This window comes from Elephas maximus, chromosome 3 (assembly GCF_024166365.1).
Source record: "Elephas maximus indicus isolate mEleMax1 chromosome 3, mEleMax1 primary haplotype, whole genome shotgun sequence".
Classification (NCBI taxonomy): domain Eukaryota; kingdom Metazoa; phylum Chordata; class Mammalia; order Proboscidea; family Elephantidae; genus Elephas; species Elephas maximus.
The window spans coordinates 30139730-30164740 of NC_064821.1; the positions used below are offsets into that span (position 1 = coordinate 30139730).

At 41.6% G+C, this 25011-nt stretch overlaps 1 protein-coding gene across 5 annotated transcripts; it reads left to right on the top strand.

Annotated features, from left to right (window-relative positions):
* The first annotated feature begins 493 nt into the window (after window positions 1–493).
* Window positions 494–25011, top strand: LOC126072194 (zinc finger protein OZF-like). 5 transcript variants are annotated; one of them, XM_049877000.1, is made up of 5 exons: window positions 494–551; window positions 3170–3422; window positions 17738–17864; window positions 21710–21860; window positions 23311–25011. In XM_049877000.1, exons 2-5 carry the CDS (start codon window positions 3420–3422, stop codon window positions 24926–24928), a joined length of 1899 nt encoding a protein of 632 aa, XP_049732957.1. In that variant the 5' UTR covers window positions 494–551; window positions 3170–3419; the 3' UTR covers window positions 24929–25011. The 5 variants fall into 5 exon arrangements, with proteins under 5 accessions (XP_049732957.1, XP_049732956.1, XP_049732959.1 ...); XM_049876999.1 differs by lacking the exon at window positions 494–551 and adding an exon at window positions 746–916; XM_049877001.1 differs by lacking the exon at window positions 494–551 and adding an exon at window positions 2111–2370.

Below are 25011 nucleotides of genomic sequence, written 5' to 3' on the forward strand. Positions count from 1 at the left end.
ACCTTTTATCTGCTGTTCCTCACAAGGAATGGTATCAGCCTGCCTCTTGCCTTAGAAAACTCTCTCCATGATTCTCTGCTTTTGAAGAGATCAGGCTGAGTTTGCTAGTTGGTGCTCCACTCCTGGGGAAAGATGCAAGATATGCAAGAGAAAACAAATCACTAAACATAGTCCAATAGTTCAGAATCCAAGGGTTCTAAAGCTGAGCAAATATTTGCGGAGCCAACAAATTATTTCTCTAAAGCACATGGTAAATTGTTTTCAAATGGCCAAATATGCAAATACCAACTTTCTCTGCTCCGAGGGTATTAGAAATCTTTGACTACTGAAATCCGTGTTTAACTTAGGCTTTTCTCTAGAGAAATAATGAAGACAGCCCTGAAGAGATCTAAATCCCAAGGGAAGCCACTGAACCCCATGATCACTAGGTGGAGCCCTCCAAGTCCAGGCACATAACCCCTCCCCTTTGAAAGGAGAGTCCAGAAACCGGAAGCGGAAGTGCACGTCCACGGCCAGCAGCCATGTTTGGTCGCTCTCGTGTTTGGTTTGAGGTAGGTGTTGTGTCTCTAGCTATCTTATATGGTCCGGTACCAGGTGCAGTCCGAGGGGCAGGAAGGTCCCGTCGGGTATAAGGGCAATGCTCCCGCTCTCCTGAGTAGTCCTGGCCTCTCCGCCCTCCAAAGGTGCTCCAGTGCCGCGCGACTTCCTCTAGCCCGGCTGTGCCGGGGCCTCCCCTCGCTGCTTGCCGCCGCCGCCGCCGCTTTGCTGCTGCTTTGCCGCCGCCTCCGCCTCTGCCTCCTGCTCCAAGAGCCCGGCCCACCCCGCCCACGCGCGCCTGGGCCGCGGCTCTGTGCAGGGCGGGTTTCGGGAAGGTGGAGTAGGTGGGCTGGATCTGGAACTCTGGGTGCATTAACAGGTAAAATCGTGTAAATCCTTGCTCAGCAAAAGTGTAGTTCTCAGACTAGCAGCGTAAGCTTCACTGGGGGTTTGTGAGATACTGAGTCACGGGCATCATGGAATCTCAGGGTAGTTGGCCTGAGTCTAAATGCCCTCCTCTCACGCATTCCAGTCCGCCGCTTACCGTGCTCCCCTTGTTTTCTGTGCTTCATCCAGACAGGACTTATTCTTAAAGTATTCCTGTCATACAAACAAGTAAAGAATATATCCCTCTCTCCTTTAACGATTATAGGCCTTTAAGATGGATGAGTTAATTAAGAACTATGAGTTGGAAGTAGATCATGCCGTTAGGACCATATTTATCCACATTTATTTTTTTATACCGATTTCAGGGGCACTGGTTAAAGCGCTCGGCTGCAAACCAAAAGGTCGGTGGTTCTAACCCATCCACCGCCCCGCAGGAGAAAAATGTGGCAGTCTGTGTCTGTAAAGATTTAGGGCTTTGAAAATCCTGTGGGGCAGCTCTTCTGTCTCCTATGGGGTTGCTATGAGTCGGAATTGACTCCGCGGCAGTGTATTTGGGTTATCCCAATTTCAGGATAAAAATATTTGGTAAGAGGCACACTTCGAGGAATTTCTTTGTAAGGCAGAAATTTTTGGCATGATCGTGTGTGAAATAATAATGGCCAATCCTAGTTTGATGTAAGATGTGATGTGGCTGAACAAGATTATAATACGTGTAATGAGGGATCTATAGAGATCACACACCCAGTGTTTCTTCAAGATCTTAAGGATCTGTGACAGGATCTGTATGGCTTTGTATGCTGGTGATTCGCCCCCAATTTCTGCTCCCAAAGATCCACACTTATTTATAGGTCGAAGGCTTCTCGGAGCAAAAGCCATGCATATTCCCAATGTGTGCACAGGAAATATCGGGTATGAGGGCAAAATGGGAGGCGTATGTAATGAAACTAATGAAAATTCTTAAAATAGGTCCTAGAGTGTCAGCTACATTTAGTGTTTCAAAAAGTACTACATTCTTTGTAATAATTATTTTACATAGTTGTTAGTTGCCTTCAAGTCCATTCCTACTGGTGGCGATTTCACGTGTGCAGAGAGCTGCTCCATAGGGTTTTAAAGACTGTTATCTTTTGGAAGCAGATCGCCGGGCCTGTCTTCTGAGGCAACTCTGGGTGGGTTCGACCTGCCAAGCTTTCAGCTAGTAGTCAAGCTCTTAAATGTACCACCCCAAAACAAAAGCCAAAGCCATTGCCATCAAGTTGATTCCAACTCATAGTGATCTCGTGTGACAGAGTAGAACTGTCCCGTAAAGTTTCCTAGGTTGTAATCTTCACGGAAGCAGTTCACCAGGGCTTTTCTCCTGTGGAGCCACTGAATGGGTTCAAACAGGCAACCTTTCAGTTAGCACCGGAGTATTTAACCAGTGTGCCACCAACGTTCCTATTTTACAAGGTAACGCATTAAACCTGTTGCCATGGAGTCGATTTGGACTCATAGCGACCCTACAGGACAGAGTAGAATTACCCCATAGGGTTTCCAGGCAGCAACTGGTGGATTTGAACTGCCGACCTTTTGGTTAGCAGGTGAGCTCTTAACCACTGTGCCACCAGGGCTCCAAATAAATGAATAAGTAACAGAAATCATGATTATAGTAAATAATTTTGAACATGAATAAGTAAGCTTAAATTGATTTGTAAGTCACGTGTATGGTATCTGTAATGTGACTAGAGAATGTTGCTTTTCAAATGAAATATACTGTAGAATGAATGTAGTATGTGTATATCAAGTCTATCGAATGTAAGAGCAACAAAGTGATATCCTTTTATATACAGCAAAAGATAGGGAAAATATGTAGACACTAAAGAGTCAAGTTAAAGCTGCATGTGTCATTTCAAAAAAAGTGTCCTGTTTGAGAAATTATTGCTGACTCCAATGGGATTAGTATAATCTCTGGTTTTACAAATTGTAGCTGTAATTCATCAGAAGTTTTCTTATGGAAGTAGTACTGTTTTTTTTTTTTCTTCATTTTTAATAACCAGTTGATGCAGCTCCATTTACTTTAAAAAGTCCAAAGCAAGTGTGTACTCTTGAAGGCTGGAACCTTTTCTGCCTTTAATGCAGATAGCTTCAGGGTGGAGCATTTATCTGAGCTTGGGAGTAAGCCTGGCCCAGGTAAAGAGCTGAAGCTCAAGAACCCTCTCACTCCCTGCTTACTCAACACTGTCTCTTCCTCATCCTTTTTCTGTTTCAGGTCACAGGTGTGGCTCAGGGAGAACTAGTCCGGTCTAGACAGCTGGGGACCTAGGATGACCATCTTGTACATCCTTGCGATTGCAAGGAAGGATTTCAACTGCTCTTATTAACTGTGTGGACCAAACATTATTCATATCTGCCTCCAGACTGTCCAGTGGCTCTGCTTCCACTCTCATCCACCTTGCTTAAGTGGCTCCTTAAGCTTAGAGAGGACGTTCCCTTAAACTTCCGGAAGCTGGACCAAGGAAATGGTGAGTACCGCAGAGAACTGGATAATTCTTACCATAAGTGGGTGAAGCAAGATAAGAATTAAGGGATCCAGCTGTGTGCTCTGGTCCCTGTTGTTCCTCAGTGAGGTTAAACGGTGGCCAAGGGACTGAGCCCTCGGAGGCATCCTGAACCTCTGTTCTACTGTCACTGGGCCCTTTACACATATGTGGTTTTTCAAGCTTTGGATGCCTGGGGCCACCTCCCATATATGACTTTCAGAACTGGCACCATGGGTTGTTACCATCCCCACCCTGGGCCTTGGTGCTCTGTGGTGAATGGCAGAATTTCCTGACCAGAACCTGAAGACAGAGCAGCTCTGGCTGAGGAAGCTGAGCCCTGGTCCCTCCCCCTGGCTTCCCCTGGGCATTAGAGCTTCTTCTGTACAATTCTAAACCTATAACTCTACCTTTCACATCGCGGGATGGGGTAAAAAAAGAGGGGAGAGAGTTAGCAGGGGAAGGCCCTCACTCTATTTATGGGGTCTTTGGTGATGTTGGTGCTTTCTGATGCCACAAAAGGGATGAGGCTGGGGAGAATGAGTCCTTTTGATTCCTGTGTGGGTTGTCCAGCTGCATCCTTTTTTCCAGTGGGGATGCTTTTGCCTTAAGAATTTTAAGTGTGTGAGAAGCGTTATTCCCCACTTTAGGTCCTTGTCCTTTTGACTGCTTTCTACAGTCTTCAGTTAGAATCTGAAAGTGTTTTCTTAGGCTAGAGAATCTCATATGAGATGGGTGTATTAATTTAAGTTCTTGGGTATTTACAGTTTCTACTAGAAGAAAATTTCTAGTTCAGTTGGTGTGTTTCTACTGAGGATTTTTCAATTTAATGGATATAAAAAGTTTCAAATATAGAGGAATGCCTATTATAACTGATACAAAAGTTATTCCAACGCTTACTTATAAATTTTGAGAAGGAGCTTAAAGACTCTTCTTATGTTTAACAAATCATGCCAGCACTCCTAATGTGTTACGTACTTTAGCCATCTTAGAAACATTCTCCTACCTGAGATAAAATGGAAGTACATACTCTGATATCCTTGGTCACTGTGTTTAGAAAGAGAGCTGTAGTTTACATTTTTATGATTTGTACAAATACATTAGACCATTTAGTAACAGACCCTAAACGATTAAACTTAAAATGGTTTTCTAATTACAAATGGGAATTCCTAGTAAAAACATTAAAGATCACGTTTGATTTATGCATGTTTTAATGTATAATTTAGTTACTTAATGTTTTCCCAAAAGATAATACCTTCAAAGTTGAAAACTCAATATGAACTGAAAAAGTATTCTTGATGAAGGCTTGTTCCTAGTCTTGTCCTCATCCACCCCATTCCTCTTCCACCAGCTACCTTTAGATAACCAGCTTTATGACTTTATGAAGCATCTTGCCAGTGTTCCTGTATGTAGACGCAAGTAAATATAAATAGAAATTTTTATTTTCCCTACTTAGTTACACAAAAGGTAACATGGAATTTACACTTTTTAACTCACAAATTGTGCTGGAGGTCTTCATAACAATAAATAGAGAGCTTAAATCGAAATTCTTGTGAGACTCCATAATACTGCATATGCTTGATCTTAGTTTTGTTGTTGTTGTTAACCATATCACCATGAATGGACAGTTGGATTGTATCCAATATTTTGCTTTTACAAAGCTTGCTGTAGTGACTGTAAGTGTAAATTTATAAGATCCAGGTATCAAACGTTTAGGTATAAAAGCCTTTGTGAACTAAGGCAAGTTAAATCAAAATGAGAAGGTTTCACAAAGACTTTGCAAATTTAATATACGAAAATTACATTTTTTTCAAGTTATAAATAAGGCTTTAAACTTTTTATTGTCAACTATATCATAAACAAGGAGTGCATAGTTTCTTTTTCTGTATAGTTTAAATAACGGTAATCTAAATCCTTGATAATAAGTAGACGTTAATCAGTTTTTGTGGCCTCCCAGTGTGTCCAGCCCTGACATTTTCTCCTTTTTGCCTGGAAATTATTATCATCTGTATTTTAGAAGTTTATTATGTTAATTGATGTTATCATAGCTTTACCACCTAAGTCTTAATCTGTGTAGTACATACTGTTTAGTTTTGCCTTTGATTTTTCTGTGAATTCAATTATTACTGTCTGGGTTCTTCAGTGACTTGTTTTCATACATGTTGGTGTCTGTAGCTTCAGTCTACCCATGTGTCTACGTATGTATGTTACCGTTCTATGAATGGGCAGCCATTTACCTATCCCATTATGTAGAGCTTACAGGATTTGGGTGGTTCAGGTGTGATTTTTGCTATTATGAATATTGCTGCTCTTCTCTTCATTCTGTTTCCAGGCTCCAAGTGCTCTTGCACAGTAACTCTCCAATGTGGGGAAATCACTGAGTTCCAGATCATAGCCAAGTTCACATTTACTAGGGAATGCTGATGCGTTTTATAAAGTTTTCCTCCCACAAAGTATGCATATTTGTATTTTATTTGTTCTGTTTGCTTGCCAACATTGGGAATTATCTAATGAATTAATTTTAGCCGTTGTAAAGAGTATGAAATGGTATCTTACTTTGATCTCTTATGCAATTTCCTAATACTACTCTACTACTGACAAGATTGCATATTTTCCTACTGTTAATTTATGTTTCTTTGTCTTTTTAGGGCTTCTTTATAAACTTTGGAGATTTTCCTCCTAGTTTGTGACTTACATTTTTACTAATTTTTCTGGTCATTTCATGACTAATTGTAAATTTTAATATAGTGGAATTTGTCAATCTCTTCCCTTATGTCTTAACTCTTAAGAATTTATTCTCGTTGCAAAAGATCACTTGCTTATAGCTTCTGAAAGTTTTATGATTTTACATTTTCATATTTAATCTACCTGAAATTGATGTTTGCATATGGACTGTATAGAAATAGGTTAATTATTCATTCGGACCATTAGTTGATGATGTCGTTAGGTGCAGTCGAGTCTGTTCTGACTCATAGTGACCCTGTGTACAACAGAATGAAACACTGCCTGGTCCTGTGTCAACCTTATGATCGTTGTTATGCTTGAGCCCATCGTTGCAGCCACTTTGCCAATGCATGTCATTGAGGGGCTTCCTTTTTTTCAGTGACCCTGCACTTTACCAAGCATGATGTCCTTCTCTAGGGATTGATCCTTCCTGACAACGTGCCCAAAGTATGTGAGATGCAGTCTCACCATCCTTGCTCCCAAGGAGCATTCTGGTTTTACTTCTTCCAAGACAAATTTGTTGGTTCTTTTGGTAGTCCATGATATAGTCAATATTCTTCTTCAACACCACAAGTCAGAGGGGTCAATTCTTCTTTGGTCTTCCATACTCGTTGTCCCGCTATCACATGCATATGAGGTGATTGAAAACACCTGGCTTGAGTCAGGTGCTTTAAGATCCTTAAAGTGACATCTTTACTTTTCAACACTTTCAAGAGGTCTTTTGCAGCAGGTTTTCCCAGTACCTGGAGTGTATAGAAGTAGAGTAATTATTCCATTTAGACAGTTAGTTGATAACTACCCCACTTATTAAAGTGTGAGTGCTTTCTGTCCCAGTCCTGCGGTGCTTGCTGTGTCATGAATCAACTTTTTATTAGATTGGTGGGCCTTTTCCTTTTTTTGTTCCTCACTATTGTGTATTCCTGTATGAATACTATACTGTGTAATACATGATAGCTTTATTTATTAAATTAACAAAAATAACTTTGATATGTTTGGACAAATCTCCATGCCTTATTCCTTAGAACATCTAGCCTGTTACGGGTATTTGCACTTCCATATACGTTTTCAAGGTATTTTTTTTTGTGGTGTTCTGAAAAATACAAAGTTGCTTGGAGTTTTATGGAAGTGCATTGGAAATAATGATCTATTTGTGGAGAACAGTTTTGAAGAGCGTGCTCTACCTTTCCATTTACTTCAGTCCATGTGGAAGTCATTTAATAATGTTTCATTATTTTTTCATTAGGATCTTTTGTTTAATTAATTACACTTCTTTTTGATAATTTATTTTTTGTAAAATATGTTATCTTTTAAAAATTAGTTTCTCAACTGCATGGTGCTAGTATGTATAAGGGAACTATTTAAACCTTACTTTGGTATTTATTTTATAATCTGAAAACTTAATAAAATCCCTCAGTTCTGTAATCCTCAGTACAGTCTTTCGGGCTTTTAGATATGTAATTATTTAACTTGTAAAATGGAATGGTGTAGGGGTTTCTTTGTCCTCTTTACCATTTTTAATATCCTTACCTTTTTTTTCTTTCTTGGTATATACCAGCTATAATCTCTAGGATAATGTTGAGTAGGAGTAGAATAATGGCTAGTCCTATTTTTTACCTGCTTTTACTAGAAAATTGTTGACCTTTTCAGTATTTTTATCCACTTTCAGATTGTACATGTTTTTTTTCCATTTCTGTATTTGATAAGTGTTTTTGACATACATACAGAAACGTTTATCATAGTTGTACAGTTGAGTGAAATGTAAAATGGATGTCCATGTAATGGAGATAACCATGCTTCTGACACAGCACCCCCCCAAGTAAGTTGATTTTTAGTCACAATCCCCAGTCTTCCCTCTTGATGTAACCAGTGTCTTGACATTTATGATGGTACTATCTTTGTTTTTGTGTTTTTGTCACCCATGTATACCCACTGCTGTCGAGTTGATTCCGACTCATAGCGTCTCTATAGGATAGAGCAGAACTGCCCCATCGGGTTTCCAGGGAGCAGCTGATGGATTTGAACTGCCAACTTTTGGTTAGCAGCCAAATGCTTAACCATTGCGCCACCAGGGCCCCTCCCGTGTATGTATCCTTAAATCAACATATTTTCTTTTTGATGGTTTTTATGTTGTAAACAAATAGAATAATATGTAATTTTTGTGTCAACTCTCTTAGGTTAAGTTTGCATTATAGAAGACTCTTCATGGGCTGTTTGTTCACTTTAATTACTCAGTAGTGTTCTCTTACAAGAGTATACTATAATATAACAATTGTATTTCTTGAAGGTACTTGGGAGGCTTCCATTTTGGAGCTATTATAAATCATATTTTTGTGGTTTTAGATCTGTCATTTGGGTCGGTCATCCATTTTGAGTTAATATTTGTAAATAGTGTGAGGTAAGGATCCAACTTCTATCTTTCGTGTGGGAAAATCCAGTTGTTTTGGCACCATCTGTTGAAGAGATACTTCTTTTCCCATCATAATGTTTAAACATTTTCTTTTTTATATGTATTTCTGTCTTGGATATCTTATCTTCATTTTGGCCTCAACATGTTCCAAATAACCTTTGCATCCTCTGCATAAAATGTGCTCCCCTTGCAGGTTTCCACATCTAAGTTGATGGCACACTATCGTTCAGTTTTCGTGAGCAAAATGTTGTACTTATCCTTGCCCCCTCTTTCTCTCACACCCTGAACCATCAGTCCATCCGGAAGTTCTGTTGTCTCTATCTTAAAAGTCTAGGACCATCTGTTAGATACCCCACTTTTAATGTCGTCACCCCGTCTCAACCATCATCATTTCTTATCTGATTATGGCAGTCATCTTCTCACATATTTCTTAGCTTTTACATTTGCCTCTTGCATACAGGTTCTTTAAGAGCTGTTGTATCAGTTTCCTTTTATGTTCAAAAGCATAAAATTGCTCAGCATTTCATTCAGATCAAAAGCCAAAGTCTTTTCAGTGGCCAAGAAATTCCTCAGAACCTGATACACCAACTGACCCCAATCACCACTCCAGATTCCTCTACTATTCCTGTCCCACATCTCACTATGCTCCCATCATGCTGGCCTTTGACTCTCCCTAAAACGTGCAAGACACACTCTCACCTTTTGGCCTGTTCTCTGGCTGTTTTCTCTTCCTGAAATAATCCCTTCTCAGATACCCTTCGATAATTCCTTAGCATCCCTCAAGTCTTTGCTCACATTTTGCTTTTTATTGACACCTACTTTGCTACGTGCATTGTCAGCACCATCAGCACTCTGGATCCTGCTGTACTCTTTATTTTCTCGATCACACTCATCACCTTTACATGAGATACATCACTTAATGTTGGGCTGTTGATTGCAGACTCACCAACTCTTAATACAGTAGAGATCTTTGTTCTTTATTGGTATATCCCAGTTACATAGAAGAGTGTCTTATGTATTTTAGCTTATCTGATTTCCTACTCGTTTTTGTTTTTAAAGTAATTAGATTTTGTTTTTCTGGAGCAGTTTTGGGGTTACAGAAGAATCGAATGGGAAGTACAGAGTTCCCTTGTATCCTTACCTCCTCCTGCACCCCTTCAGTTTTTCCTATTATAACAACTTGCATTAGTATGTTAATATTTGTTAGAACTGATCAACCAGTATTGATGTATCAGTATCTACTCTGGTGGCACAGTGATTAAGAGCTTGGCTGCTAACCGAAAGTTGAGTAGTTTGAATCTACCAACCACTCCTTGGAAACTCTGTGGGGTAGTTCTACTCTGTGTCGTAGGGTCACTATGAGTCGGAATCACCTCGACAGCAACGGATTTAAAGCCCATAGTTCACATTAGAGTACACTTTTTGTTACACTCTTGATGGGTTTTGACAAGTACATAATGTCATGTATCCACCATTATAATATCATACAGAATTCTTTTCCTTGAATCGTGTCCCCAAAAAGAATGTATTGTAAACCCCAACCCCTATCCTGTGTTTATAATCCTGTTTGGGAATGGATTTTTTTTCTTTTGTTAATAAGGCAGTGTTAGTGTACCGGTGTGTTTTAAGTCAATCTCTTTTGAGATCTAAGAAGCGGATTAAGTAAGGAAGCAGAGTTGGGGAAAGATAGATGCCACACCACATGAAGATCACCAAGGAACAAGTACCTTCCCGCAGAGCTGACTAAGAGAGAGCCCTCCCGTAGAATTGGTGCTCTGAATTCAGACTTCTAGCCTCCTAAACTGTGAGAAAATAAATTTGTTAAAGCTACCCACTTGCATTTCTGTTATAGCAGCACTAGATAACTAAGATGCTGCCCTAAATGTGCCTGTGCTCCACTTACATTCATCCTTTCCCTCTCCCCAAAAACCCTGCAACCATTCATCTTTTCACTGTCTGTAAATAGTTTTGTCCACAGTGTTATATAGTTGGACTCATAGTGTGTGTAGCCTTTTTTTAGATTGGCTTGTTTTATTTAGCAACATTCATTTAAGGTTCTGTTGTGTCTTCTTGTGAGTTGGTAGCCCATTTCATTTTTTATTTATTCCTGTGTATGGATGCATCACAGTTCACTCGTTCATTCACCTCTTGGAGGGCATTTTTGTTGCTTCTAAGTTTGGCAATTATGAATAAAGATGCTGTAAACATTTGTATCCCAGTTTTTCTGTGGACATAGGTGTTCAACTCACTTGGTTAAATACCAGGGATTGTAATTGCTGAATCATATAGTAATAGTATGTTCAGTTTTCTAAGAAACTGCCGAACCGCTTTTCAAACTGATTGTGCCATTTTGTATTTCCACTAGGAATGCCTAAGAAATCTTGGTGCTGTACATCCTCTGCTGCAGTTCTCAGTGGTTTGAATTTTAGCCCTTCTCATACCTGATGGAGTAGTGGTTAAGGGTTATGGTTGCTAACCAAAAGGTCAGCAGTTCGAATATACCAGGTGTATTGGAAACCCTCTGGGGCAGTTCTACTCTGTCCTGTAGAGTCACTGTGAGTTGGAATCGACTTAACAGCAATGGGTTTGTTTGTTTTTTGTTTTTTTTCCTAGTACAGGTGTATTGGTATCTTATTATTGTTTTAATTTCCAATTCCCTGATGACACATGATGTTGATAATCTTTTCATATGTTTACTTGTCACCTGTGTATCTTCTTTGGCGAGGTGGCAGATCTTTTGCTCATTTTATAACTGGGTTTTTTGTTTTCTTATTTGTTTAGTTTTTTTTTATTATTAATTTTTATTGTGCTTTAAGTGAAAGTTTACAAATCAAGTCAATCTCTCACACAAAAACCCATATACACCTTGTTACACACTCCCAATTACTCTCCCCCTAATGAGACAGCCTGCTCTCTCCCTCCACTCTCTCTTTTCGTGTCCATTGCGCCAGCTTCTAACCCACTCCACCCTCTCATCTCCCCTCCAGGCAGGAGATGCCAATGTAGTAGCAAGTGTCCACCTGATCCAAGAAGCTCACTCCTTCCTCACCAGCACCCCTCTCCAACCCATTGTCTAGTCCAATCCATGTCTGAAGAGTTGGCTTCGGGAATGGTTCCTGTCCTGGGCCAAAAGAGGTCTGGGGACCATGACTACCGGGATCCTTCTAGTCTCAGTCAGACCATTAAGTCTGGTCTTATGAGAATTTGGAGTCTGCATCCCACTGCTGTCCTGCTCCCTCAGAGGTTCTCTGTCGTGTTCCCTGTTAGGGCAGTCATCGGTTATAGCGGGGAACCATCTAGTTCTTCTGGTCTCAGGATGATGTAGCCCCTGGTTCACGTGGCCCTTTCTGTCTCTTGGGCTCGTAATTGCTTTGTGTCCTTGGTGTTCTTCATTCTGCTTTGATTCAGGTGGGTTGAGACCAATTGATGCATCTTAGATGGCTGCTTGCTAGCATTTAAGACCCCAAATGCCGCTCTCCAAAGTGTGGATGCAGAATGCTTTCTTAATAGATTTTATAATACCAGTTGACTTAGATGTCCCCTGAAACCATGGTCCCCAGACCCCTGCCCCTGGTATGCTGGCCGTCAAAGCATTTAGTTTATTCAGGAAACTTCTTTGCTTTTGGTTCAGTCCAGTTGTGCTGACCTTCCCTGTATTGTGCTGACTTTCCCTACACCTAAAGTAGTTCCTATCTACTATCTAATTAGTGAACGCGCCTCTCCCACCCTCCCTCCCTCCCCCCTCTTGTAACCACAAAAGAATGCATTCTTCTCAGTTTAAACTATTTCTCAAGTTCTTGTAATAGTGGTCTTATACAATATTTGTCCTTTTGCAGCTGACTAATTTCACTCAGCATAATGCCTTCCAGGTTCCTCCATGTTATGAAAGGTTTCACAGATTCCTCACTGTTCTTTATCGATGCGTAGTATTCCATCATGTGAATATACCATAATTTATTTACCCATTCATTTGTTGATGGACACCTTGGTTGTTTCCATCTTTTTGCCATTGTAAACAGTGCTGCAATAAACATGGGTGTGCATATATCTGTTCGTGTAAAGGCTCTTATTTCTCTAGGATATATTCCAAGGTAGTTTTTTTTTTTTTTTAACTTAAAAAAATTTTTTTTACTGTGCTTTAAGTGAAAGTTTACAAATCAAGTCAGTCTCTCGTACAAATATTTATGTACACCTTGCTATACACTCCTAGTTGCTCTCCCCCTAATGAGACAGCCCACTCTTTCCCTCCAGTCTCTCTTTTCATATCTATTCCGCCAGCCTCTAACCCCTTCTGCCCTCTCATCTCCCCTTCAGACAGGAGTTGCCCATATAGTCTCATGTGTCTTCTTGAGCCAACAAGCTCACTCCTCACCAGTATCATTTTCTATCTTTTAGTCCAGTTCAATCCTGTCTGAAGAGTTAGCTTCAGGAATGGTTCCAGTCTTGGGCTAACGAAGGGCCTGGGGACCATGACCTCAAGGGTATCTGCAGTCTCAAACCATTAAGTCTGGTCTTTGAGATCTCCGTCCCACTGTTCTCCTGCTCCATCAGGGATTCTCTTGTTACGTTCCCTGTCAGGGCACTCATCTATGGTACCGGGTGCCATCTAGTTCTTTCAGTCTCAGGCTGATATAGTGTCTCATTTATGTGGCCCTTTAATCTTTTATATTTTTTTAAAGTTGTGTTTTGTTGAATGTTCCCTGGGAACTTGAGAAGAATGTGTATTGTGTTTTTGAATGAGGTATTCTGTAAATGCCAATTAGATCCATTACTGATGACGTTGTCAGTTCAACTATATCCTTTTCGATATATCCTGCCTGCTGGATCTGTCAGTTACTGATAGAGAGGAGGGTTGAAGTCTCCAACTCTAATGATGGATTCGTTTATTTCTCCTTGTGCTTTTATTAGTTTTTGTGTCACATATTTGGTGCTTTGTTGTTAGGCACATACACTTCAAGGTTTGTTATATCTTGGAGAATTGCAAAACTCTGTCATATCTTAGACTAGTTGGGTTGCACTGTTTCTTCATACTGTGTTTTTTATCTTTCAGTATGCCTTGTAGGTTTTTGCTGAAAACTGACGATTATATAGTAAGTAAAAGGATTGAAGGTAAATAGCCCTGTAGTGTAAGCCCCATATTTTATATGGCTAAAAGTTAGGCTATTTTTATTGTTTCCTGTAGATATCAGAGGCTAAAATGTTTTCTTATGTTCTTCTTTTTGTCTCTCCTGTTGTGTTTGGGTATCCTACAGACTTCTTGAGTAAGGTTTGAGAATTGGTGTACTTTCATTTGTAATTCCTTGTTATTATATAGGAGCCCTACGGATGTGTGGTAAGATGTGCATCTAGGATGAGTATTCTGTAGCCCAATGATTAGGTCTCAGTCCTTTAGTGACCCTGTTCTTCTGGGCAGTAACCTCACAAGTGCTTCTCTGCTAATAACCTTTCCCACTTTGGTGAAACAGGAAGCCTAGATGGGGCTGGAGTTTGGTATTCACTACTGCAGTTCAGTGAAACTCTTATAAAATAATTCCGCTTGACAATAGGCCTTGTTAAGGAGAACAGAATGTTCTGCGGAAGTTTCAAAATGGCAGCTTTTCCCCTTCCACCTATTGGAAGCACAAGGGAATTTTTCTCTAATCTTTACACTGAGGACCTGGTTGGGTTTCTGGAGATAAAACTCACAAAACTCTGGGTCCCACTAAGATTGGGCCCCCATGGCATTTTTTTTTTTTTTTTTTGAGGGCTTCGATAATTTTTTTTTTTTTTTTAATTTTTACTGTAGTTTAAGTGAACGTTTACAAATCAAGTCAGTCTCATACAAAAATTTATATACACCTTGCTATATACCCCTAGCTGCTCTCTCCCTAATGAGACAGCACACTCCCTCCCTCCACTCTCTATTCTCTTGTCCATTCGGCAAGCTCCTGACCCCCTCCACCCTTTCATCTCCCCTCCAGACAGGAGCTGCCCGCATAGACTTGTGTCTGCTTGATCCAGAAGCTCAGTCTTCACCAGTATCGTTTTCTATCCCGTAGTCCAGTCCAATCCGTGTCTGAAGAGGTGGCTTTGGAAATGGTTTCAACCTTGGGCTAACAGAAGACCTTCGGGGTCCTTATAGTCTCAGTCAGACCATTAAGTCTGGTCTTTTTACGAGAATTTGAGGTTTGCATCCCACTGCTCTCCTGCTCCCTTGGGGGTTCTCTGTTGTGTTCCCTGTCAGGACAGTCATCGGTTGTAGCGGGCACCATCTGCTTTTTCTGGTCTCAGGCTGATGTAATCTCTGGTTTATGTGGCCCTTTCTATCTCTTGGGCTCATAATTACCTTTTGTCTTTGGTATTCCTCATTCTCCTTTAATCCAGGTGGGTTGAGACCAATTGATGCACTTAGATGGCCACTTGCCACTGTCCAAAGTGGGATGCAGAATGTTTTCTTAATAGATTTTATTATGCCAGTTGACTTGGACGTCCCCTGAAACCATGGTCCCCAAACCTCCATCCCTGCCACGCTGGCCTTCAAAGCGTTCAGTTTATTCAGGAATCTTTTTTGCTTTTGGTTTAGTCCAGTTGTGCTGGAGGTCTTCAATAATTTTTTTTTTAATTGTGCTTTAGGTGAAAGTTTACAATTCAAGTCAGTCTCTCACACAAAAACTTATATACACCTTGCTACATACTTCCAGTTACTCTCCCCCTAATGAGACAGCCTGCTCCCTCCCTCCACTCTCTCTTTTCGTGTCCATTTCACTAGCTTTTAACTCCCTCTACCCTCTCATCTCCCCTCCAGGCTGGAGATGCCAGCATAGTCTCAAGTGTCCACCTGATCCAAGAAGCTCACTGCTCACCAGCATCCCTCTCCAACCCATTGTCCAGTCCAGTCCATGTCTGAAGAGTTGGCTTCAGGAATGGTTCCTGTCCTGGGCCAACAGAAGGTCTGGGGGCCATGACCACCGGGATCCTTCTAGTCTCAGTCAGGCTATTAAGTCTGGTCTTTTTACAAGAATTTGGGGTCTGCATCCCACTGCTGTCCTGCTCCCTCAGGGGTTCTCTGTTGTGTACCCTGTCAGAGTGGTCATCAGTGGCCATCTAGTTCTTCCGGTCTCAGGCAAATGTGGTCTCTGGCTTATATGGCCCTTTTTGTCTCTTGGGCTTTTAATTACCTTATATCCTTGGTGTTCTTCATTCTCCTTTGCTCCAGGTGTGTTGAGACCAGTTGATGCATATTAGATGACCACTTGCTAGTGTTTTAAGATCCCAGACGCCACTGTCCAAAATGGGATGCAGAATGTTTTCCCTTGGCGTTATTTATTTATTTATTTTTTATTGTGCTTTAAGTGAAAGTATACAAATCAAGTCAGTCTCTCACATAAAAACTTATGTACAGCTTGCTACATACTCCCAATTACTCTCTACCTTATGAGACAACCTGCTCCCCCGTGGCATTTTTAACCCTCCATCTTGTCCACAGAGTCTCCACAATTTGCCAATTACAATTTAAGTTTTCCTACTCTGGTACTGATCCTAGCAGTGTTTTTGCTCCTGGGCTTCTGCTCTGGCATGATTATTTGTATATGCCTATGTGTTCCTCCAGTTTTGGGGGCAGTAGTTTGCCTATATATCAATATCCCTTTTCAGATTCACCATAAACAGAAACTCAGTGCTTCCTAAATAGTGATTTTCCCCCTCTGTCCTGTGACTAGTAACCTAATGAACTGTGGTTTTTATATATTTGCCTAATGAGTGTTAGGGTTTTTGATGGCTTTGAAATATGTGACATGGGCCAGTGCAGTGAAGGAGACCCTTGAATTTTGACTGTGGGTCCAGATTTGTTTTCACACCATCATACCAGGAATGATTAGAGATGACCTAGACAGTTCGCTTTAGCCCCTATCCTGACAAGAGTAGCCTGCCTTTTCCAGAGCTGCTCTGCTGTTCAGTCCAATTTTAGTATCAGAAGTGCAGTGTGACCACTTTTTCTGTCCTCACTACATGTGGAAGCGAATGGGTTGAGGCTGTTTCACAGAGGCCAGTCCTACAGCCCAGGGGATGCCAGTGGTCAGAGTTCAGGTAGTCATATCTCTGCCTTTCAGGGGCTGCAAATGTGAGAAAATTTTCAAGTAGAGCCTCTAGAGGCTGGTGAACAAGTATTTGCTTCCTGGAGTTCATTGCAGTTTAATAGCTAAACCTACACTTCAACGAACTTACTTAGAAAATGGGAATCTTAACCTCTTCCTCATGGGCAGCAAATGCAAGGGAATGCTATTCTGGTTTTTGCAGAGATAGGGCTCTTTGACATTGTAACACTGGAGTGTGTTTGTGTGGGCGTCTGTGTGTGTTGAGAGGAGCAGTGACTAATAATTGGTCTTCAGTATCATCAGGTCTTGAAAGTTTGATAATTTTGGGGAGATCTGGATTCTTATGTTTCCTGTCTTTCACCCGAGCTCTGTTTGACTTTTCAGTACCTTTACCTCTCTCCATGAAACGGATAGAGAAGGTGATAGCGCAACTGCTGAGTTACTGAAACAGAAGTGACAAACATGTAAAAATTCATAAATCTTCAAAAGAATATTCTGTCTTCGGCAGGTTGTCCTGTCACCTCCTGACCACGTGGAGTTCTTCAAGAATATATTGTGCAGGACCTTGGCTTGCCAGTTTGTGTGGGCCCTTGAGCCTCCCAGGGCTGGTGAGGGGCAAAAGGAAAAACTGTCAGTCCTCGAGTATTTCTCACTTATTATCCTGCTTTTACGTTTTGTACAGTGGTCTGGTGGATCTTATGGAAGGAAGTAAATTTTTTTTTTCAAAACGAAGTGACGATCTTAATGTGGAATTGTAGAGCATTTCTCTAATTTCTGCTACGTGCTCTTGAGTTTCTAGACCATAAAAAGAGAAGAGTAAGACTGAAATTTGTCACAGTGAAACTGGAGAAATAAGTTCAGTTTCGTCTAAGTATTAAATCAATGAAACGGGAGGCCATCAGTGAGGATGTGACTGTAGACAGTGAAGGGAAAGGACTGATCGATGGCTAGCTAAACCCAAGAATGGACCTTGGCACAGGACCTGTGTGAAATCCCTGTGAGTTCTTAGTTCCCCAGGACTGTCAGCCTCACCCATCCTTTTGCACACGTTGGAGTACATGCTAACTTGCTGAACCAGAATATGTGGGATGTTTTAGGACTCAGTGATCGTTGAGGATGTGGCTGTGGACTTGACCCAGGAAGAGTGGGCTTTACTGGATCTTGCTCAGAGGAAACTCTACATAGATGTGATGTTGGAAACCTTCATAAACCTGGCCTCAGTAGGTAAGGATGGCATCATTTTTTTGTTCACTGTTTTAGCAAACAAGTATATTGTACTCTTCAATCTCACTTCAGTATTTAGTCTGAGGAAAGGGAACGTATGGTTAAACAACACGAGAGTGGTCATTTGCTCTGTGGAGTGTACGTACCCTGATTTCCCCATGAACATAAAGCTCTGTGTATTAAGCTTTTTATTTCTCTTATGGTTAAAAGCCTTGAGGCTCTTTAAAGTGTTAGAAGTGTGAGCATTGACTTCAAGAGTCACTTTGCAACACAGAGATTTCTGGTTTGCAACCTTATAAAGAGTTTGATTAAGTTTGATATGATTACTTTGCTGCAAATAAACTCACACTTACCCATCTCCAGAGACCCTGAAGATGAAAATGTTGGCTCACTGTAAAGGGGATGCTGGTGGTGGTAGTGGTGGTAGTAGTAGCAGTAGTAGCGGTAGCAGTAGTAGTAGTAGCAGCATCCAAACCGTCAAACTTCAGGGTGCCTAATGACCAGGATCAGCCCAAAGCTGATTCCCATGAGGCAGAAGTCAGACTTACCTCCACTCACCAGCCTTTTTTACGAATTTTGACACCAGCCAACCATCCCATGGCACTTTGTACCTGTTCTGGACTCAATAATCTGTTGCAATAGATTCACAGACCATGTTACAGTTAAGTGGTTTATTAAGGAACAGGGTATAACACGGGATCAGGATCCACAGACTGCAATTTAGGATTAGGATCAGGAAGCATGTTGGCAGAGTCTACCTACTTCAGTGCAGGACAGCTTTCTTAGCTCTTCTCAGCTGCACAGGCCTCCTCTCAGCCTCCTGTGGACAGACTTCTCTTGCTTCTGCAGTCCGTCACCATTGTCAGCCTTCTGGGCTGTCACGACCAGGTCAGCCACCGGGTCCCTCCTGGGCCTCTCTGGCCACCCTCAGGCCTTTCCACTATGGGTCCTTTCACATACATTTTACCCATCCAAATCAGTCGTTAACAGTTTGTCCATCCATAGGGCAGAAACTCCCAGGGTGAGGTCACTCTGGTACCAGCTGCTCAGGACTGCTGCAGTTGTGCATCTGATCTGGTCAGGTTCTCCCAAAGGTTGTCTCAGCTTCACCCGATCTGGCATCTAATAAAATTTAACCAAGCGGTGATTATTCCCTTGCTCTGAGGCTTGCAGGGTATCAGCATAGCAAAACTTTTAAGTAACATTAGGTTTCGCCAACATACTCCAGTCCAGTATTGCCTCCCCCCTCAGTCCACTCTTTCAGTTACAACTTGTACAATTACTATTTTTTATAGTCACAATTAACCCTGTAACAGTCAGCACTCAAAACTGAATCATAAAATATCGTATGACATCTTCTCCTATCCTCTCTTCCCTAGACCTGTTGGGAAAAGAGGAAACTATTCAGTGGGGATCCTCCCTTGTCCCCTTCATTTTGAGTGTAAGTACACTTATGAAAGCACGTAAGCCAGTGTCTTCATGCCTTTATATCCCGTTTTCGACAGCCAATGTTTAAATTGCCATCTCTGTCAAACCAGAACTCTAAAGAGACAAGCATGTTCCTCAGTCTGAAGAACTTTCTTTTCTGGTTGGAACTCTCAGCATCAGCATCCATAAGTAAAGTTCAGTCCAGGGCAAGGCATGAGCTTGTAGCAATCTACACCAGCCTACATTGTTAGACGTTTCTCTTTTCCTGCTTTCAGCTCATCTTCATCCACATTCAGTTGGGGTCAGCTCACGTGTAGCCATCCAAGCCAGGTCACTGGGTACCAGACATTGGCTTGGGAGTCCACACAACCCCCTGCATGTCAGACTAGCCAGCTCCTTCTTTTTCACTCTCTCATCGCTAGCCACCCTGGGCTTAGGTCAGTGGGTGCCAAAGGAAAACGTCCAAACTCAGCCCGTTTCTTCATTGCTGCATCTCCCCCACTTCCACTCATCTTGTGACCCAGGTGGTTACTTTAAGTGAACATACCAAGCTGTCTACTTCCTGGTTTCCATTAACTTCCAGTCCTGGAAAAGGGTTCTTCTTATGGGTGCTGGCATGTCCTATTCAACAAACCCTTCAGATTCCATAGGGCTGTGCCCCACGTGAGCATGCTTTTACTTTTCATTCACCAAGCAAGTCTTTGATCAGTTAAGCCTTCAATCATCGTGGTACTCTCAAAGGCAGATCCACTAACCTCCCAGGCTATTGGCATAAGCCTTGTTGAGTATTTACTCACTTCCCCTTTTAGCGTATCTAATCAAGCATTCTCTGAAGGGCAGAGTTACGGGCTCTGTTTTTGTTTTTTTTTTTTAACAATACCCAATATTCATTCCATCATATAGTCAGATCTGTTTTACAGTATCAGGTAGGGAAAACATTCCTTCAGTCAGACAGATATGTTTAGATACCAGTCCAAATCAGGTAAATATATAATCTTTTTAAACATTCCAGTTTTGTTTTCTGTTTTCCATCCTCTGACTAGCTTACTCATTTGTAAGCATTTCACCTTAGATCTTTGGCTTGGTTGAGCCAGAACACCCTGGCCTTCTATCAGTCATCTTGCTTAACCTGCTGGGCTTACCACAAGCCACTCAGATGTGGCTTTCCTATCCACTGCTGCAGCATAATGTTTCTTACTTTTCTGTCAGTGGTTATGTATAGCAGCAACGAAAATAACCACTAGTCAAAAGTTTCTCATCCCCTGCCCAATCATCCTTCTGGGCCTGTTGCCTCTGGCTCTGCCGCTATGTCCCTTCCTGACTTCTCACTGTCTTCAGTGTTAAAGCTCTTTTAGGAGGTTCTTTGCTCCCTCTTTCTCTCTCTGGTTCTTCTTGTTTTCTGTCTCTTCCTGCTTCTGAAACCTCTGTGGGGTTAGCTGCTTGTATCTACAACTCCTTGTCAATTTCAAGGCATGGCCCTCCTACCAGAACCTGCCAGTCCCCTCTTGGTAGGTCGCAGATACTTCATTTGCAAAGTAGACTGTAGAAACTTCATTTGCATGGCCTGTAGTCACTTCATTTGTGTAATATATTGACCAGTTCCTGCAAGGTGCATACCAATCTCAGGGGGGGCTGCAGCCCAGGGCCAGGCAAAAGGTATTAAACCAAGTTGTTTACTGCTCACCCAGGAAATATAACACCCTCTAGGGTAGAAAACTAAGGCAAAGGTAATTCCTCAGGGCTTAAGGGAAAAGTCCCTGAAGGTGTTTTTCCAAAGAACCAAGGCAGAAGGCCATATAAAGGAAACTTGTCACCACACACGGTGTCAGGTAGATGTTCATTGCTCTTCAGTAACTTTCCTCATGACCTGCCTTTCCCCATGAAACCATGTCAGCTACATGTATTTGTTTTCCCTGGGAACCAAGAGAAAGATCTGAGTAGAGTATGGATTCAAATCATACAGGGCGGCTGTATCGGAAAGCATCAGGAAGGCAAGAATCCTTTGCAGGACTAGCCTTTTATGGCGGGAACTAGATTTGAATAAATCAGTTAGAAAAAGTCTCTTTTGGGTTTAGGAGACTGAGGTTCTCAGATACCTGAGCTTAGTTTTCTGACTTTCTTTAATCCTTTCACATCCGTATTCATGGAAAAAGACCTTCCCCTTTTCCTTTTTTAATGTTACATGTGCATTGTGTCCCGTATCTTTTTACTTTGTAGTCCTACTTACACCCTATGTCACTGTAACTCTCAGTTCTCATGGAAGGGTTTCCCAGTGAACAGCTTGTGACCATTGCCAAAGTCCTGAAACAGTGAAATGTGTCAGTCTTTCTTTGCTCATAGCTGCCTTTTTCTTCCTAATTATTTTTTTTTTCCTTTTTGTTTCATATTGTGAATCTCAATTTGAATCATTGGGTCAGTTTCTCGAGACCTTAGTGATGGAGAAAATTTATCCAGTGAATATCTAATAGTGCAGTTCATGAAGAATGACAGCTTGTCCTACAAGTTAGAAGGAATCAGCGAATTGCATGGCATTGAAGATCAGCACAAAAACCAGGGGAGACATGTGAGGTGAGTTTCATTGACATGAAAGAGCAGCGTGTTAAGAGACAGTCTTAAGATGTTATGATATTAAGTATATAGTTACAGGTATCCTGTTTTTTAAGTTTGCTTTACACCACTTCACATTTATGAAAGATCTACCTGTTTTCGCTAACTGGAAAAAATCCTAAGAGGATTTTTGCTTTTAGGGAAAAAGGCAAAAAGTGAGAACAACATTCAGCGGTTTGTCTTGCAGCAAGCTATTAAAGAGGAAGCGTGCACTCAGAGCAGTGAGAGTAGCATCACCCCCACCTCTGGTCTCAGGGCCTTCTACTCCCTGAGGGTGCGAAAAGGGCAGCTCTTCCTGCCCAGTGACGCCTCCTTTCCTTCAGCACATCCCTTCCCCACCACACTCCTTTTGTCTGCCCCTTTTTTCCAGGCTCCCAGGGGGGCATGATCCATAGTTTCCAGTCTCCCAGAGAGCCTGGGCAGGTAAGCCAGTGTCTGTCTGCTGCCCCCTTCTCCTGGGAGAGGGAGCCTGGGCCCAGTCGTCCTTTTTCTTCCAATGTGTACCATCTGCTCCCTGTCAGCCTGTCTCTGCAGGCCTCAATCTCAGGTACCAGTAAGGGTGGGAGGAGTGGCTGATTTGGCCCCTCCTTCCCACGTTGTTCGTGGCCTCTGCCCTCACCTCGCCTTGCCCCCTCCCCGCCTAGTCCTGGCCATACCTGGGCTGGGGTGGGGGTGGGGGGGCTGTCAGTCCCTCCTGGAAGGCTGAGGTGCTGGACTCTCTCAGATGCATGAGCTGGAGAGGACAGTGGCCTGAGGTGTGGCAGCCCTAACCCTGGGAAGGGGAGCCCTCAGAGCCTGTGTCCCAGTTTGGTGATGTCTGTTCTGGACAAGCTTATTCCCCAGCAACTACGCTCAGCGTTAAGCTGCCATAGTTTTGAACTGTGTGAGCATCTGTGCTTTATGTTGATTTATTTATGTATCATATCATTCCTACTTTTACTATTTGTTAACGTTATTTTAGGTTTGATGTGTTATTTAGTATGGTTTGGTAGGTTATTTTTTGGGTCTGGAAACGCTCAAAAATTTTTCCTCATATAAATTAATAATTGCTTCTTTGCTTTATGCCACTCCAGCTTTCAAAAAGTTTCATAGGAATGCTCTGCTTTTGGATAGTAGGGAAAACCTGGATATGTGTATATATGAACTAAAATGTGTTCAGAGAATTTTTGTGATATAATATTTTCATAAATGTGAGTCACATGTTATGTTTTTGAAACATGTTATACACAATTATCTAGAAGCCCCATATGTGATAAACACTGTGACAATAATGATAGTATCTCTGCTAGATGATTTAACCTTTGAAACATATAAAGCAACTCAGGGCAAAAAACATACACATTCACTGTGTTTGTTAAGGCTGATATGGTAACAAATTTATATCCAATAACACAGTGCTTGTTTTTAACAGAGAGCATACGGAAGTGAACCTCTGTGAAAGTAACGAAGGCAATAAGTGTGGAAAAACCTTCAGCCAGACTGGAAATCTTACTGTGTTCGAAACAACTACTCCAGAAGTAAATACTTCTGGATGTCATGAGTCTGGAAGAACCTTCATGGATCATTCATCAGTTGAGCATCATATCAGATCTCACAGTGGTTGCAATACCTATCAGAGTAAGGAATGTGGAGAAGCCTACAGTTGTTCCTCTTACCTAAGCACTCATGTAAAAACTCTTCCTGGAGAGCAACCCTATGAATTTAATGAATGTGGGGGAGATTTCTATAGTTTCTTATCTTCTCAGACACATGTGATCAGTCATATGCATGAACATGAAGAATATTGGAAAGCCTATACGCATCCTTCATCCCTCACATTACTTAAACAGTTTTATAGTGGAGATAAGCCTTATGAAAGTAAGGAATGTGGGGAAGTGTTGACTTATTCCTCATCCCTCACTGAACATATACAAATTGGAAGTGGAGAAAGGCCTTTTGAATGTAAGGAATGTGGGAAAACCTTTCGTTATTTCTCAGATCTCACTAGACATATAAGAACTCACAGTGGAGAGAAGCCTTATGAATGTGAAGAATGTGGAAAAGCCTTTAGTCAGTCCTCACACCTCACTGACCATATGAGATCTCACAGGGGAGAAAAACCTTATGAATGTAAGGAATGTGAGAAAACTTTTCGTTATTTCTCAAACCTAACTAGACATAGAAAAATTCACAGTGGAGAGAAGCTTTATGAATGTAAGGACTGTGGGAAATCCTTTAGTTGTTCCTCAAACCTCACTACACATATAAGAACTCACAATGGAGAGAGGCCTTATGAATGTAAGGAATGTGGGAAAGCCTTTAGTCGTTCCTCATCCCTCACTAAGCATATAAAAACTCACAGTGGAGAGAGGCCTTATGATTGCAAGGTATGTGGCAAAGCCTTTAGTCAGTTGGCACACCTCACTCTCCATATAAGAGTTCACACTGGAGAGAAACCTTATGAATGTACAGAATGTGGAAGAGCCTTTAGTCAGTCTTCTCACCTTACTACACATATAAGAACTCACAGTGGAGAGAGGCCTTATGAATGTAAGGAATGTGGGAAAGCTTTTAGATGTTCCTCGTCCTTAACTAATCATATAAGAACTCACAGTGGAGAGAGGCCTTATGAATGTAAGGAATGTGGGAAGGCTTTTAGTAAGTTGGCAAACCTTTCTCTCCATTTAAGAGTTCATACTGGAGAGAAGCCTTATGAATGTATGGAATGTGGGAAAGCCTTTAGTCAGTTAGCACACCTCACTGATCACATAAGAACTCACAGTGGAGAGAGGCCTTATGAATGTAAGGAATGTGGAAAAGCCTTTAGCCATTCCTCATCCCTCACTAACCATATAAGAACTCACAGTGGAGAGAGGGCATATGAATGTAAGGAATGTGGGAAAGCCTTTAGTCAGTCCTCATCCCTCACTAAACATATAAGAACTCACAGCAGAGAAATACCTTATAAGTATAAGGAATGTGGAAATGTCTTTAGTTATTCCTCCTCCTCCTGTAAACATACTGACTTACATTGGAGAGAATCTTTATGAGTGTAAGGAATATGGGTAAGTCTTCAGATGTCTCTTGTCCTTTGGAAAACAGGCTGGAGAAAATACATGTCTAAGTAACGTTG

Coding starts and splice junctions, on each gene's coding strand:
- LOC126072194 (XM_049877000.1), top strand. Junction 17,865..21,709: donor CATAAACCTGGCCTCAGTAG/GTAAGGATGGCA, acceptor TCATTGGGTCAG/TTTCTCGAGACCTTAGTGAT. Junction 21,861..23,310: donor AACCAGGGGAGACATGTGAG/GTGAGTTTCATT, acceptor TGTTTTTAACAG/AGAGCATACGGAAGTGAACC.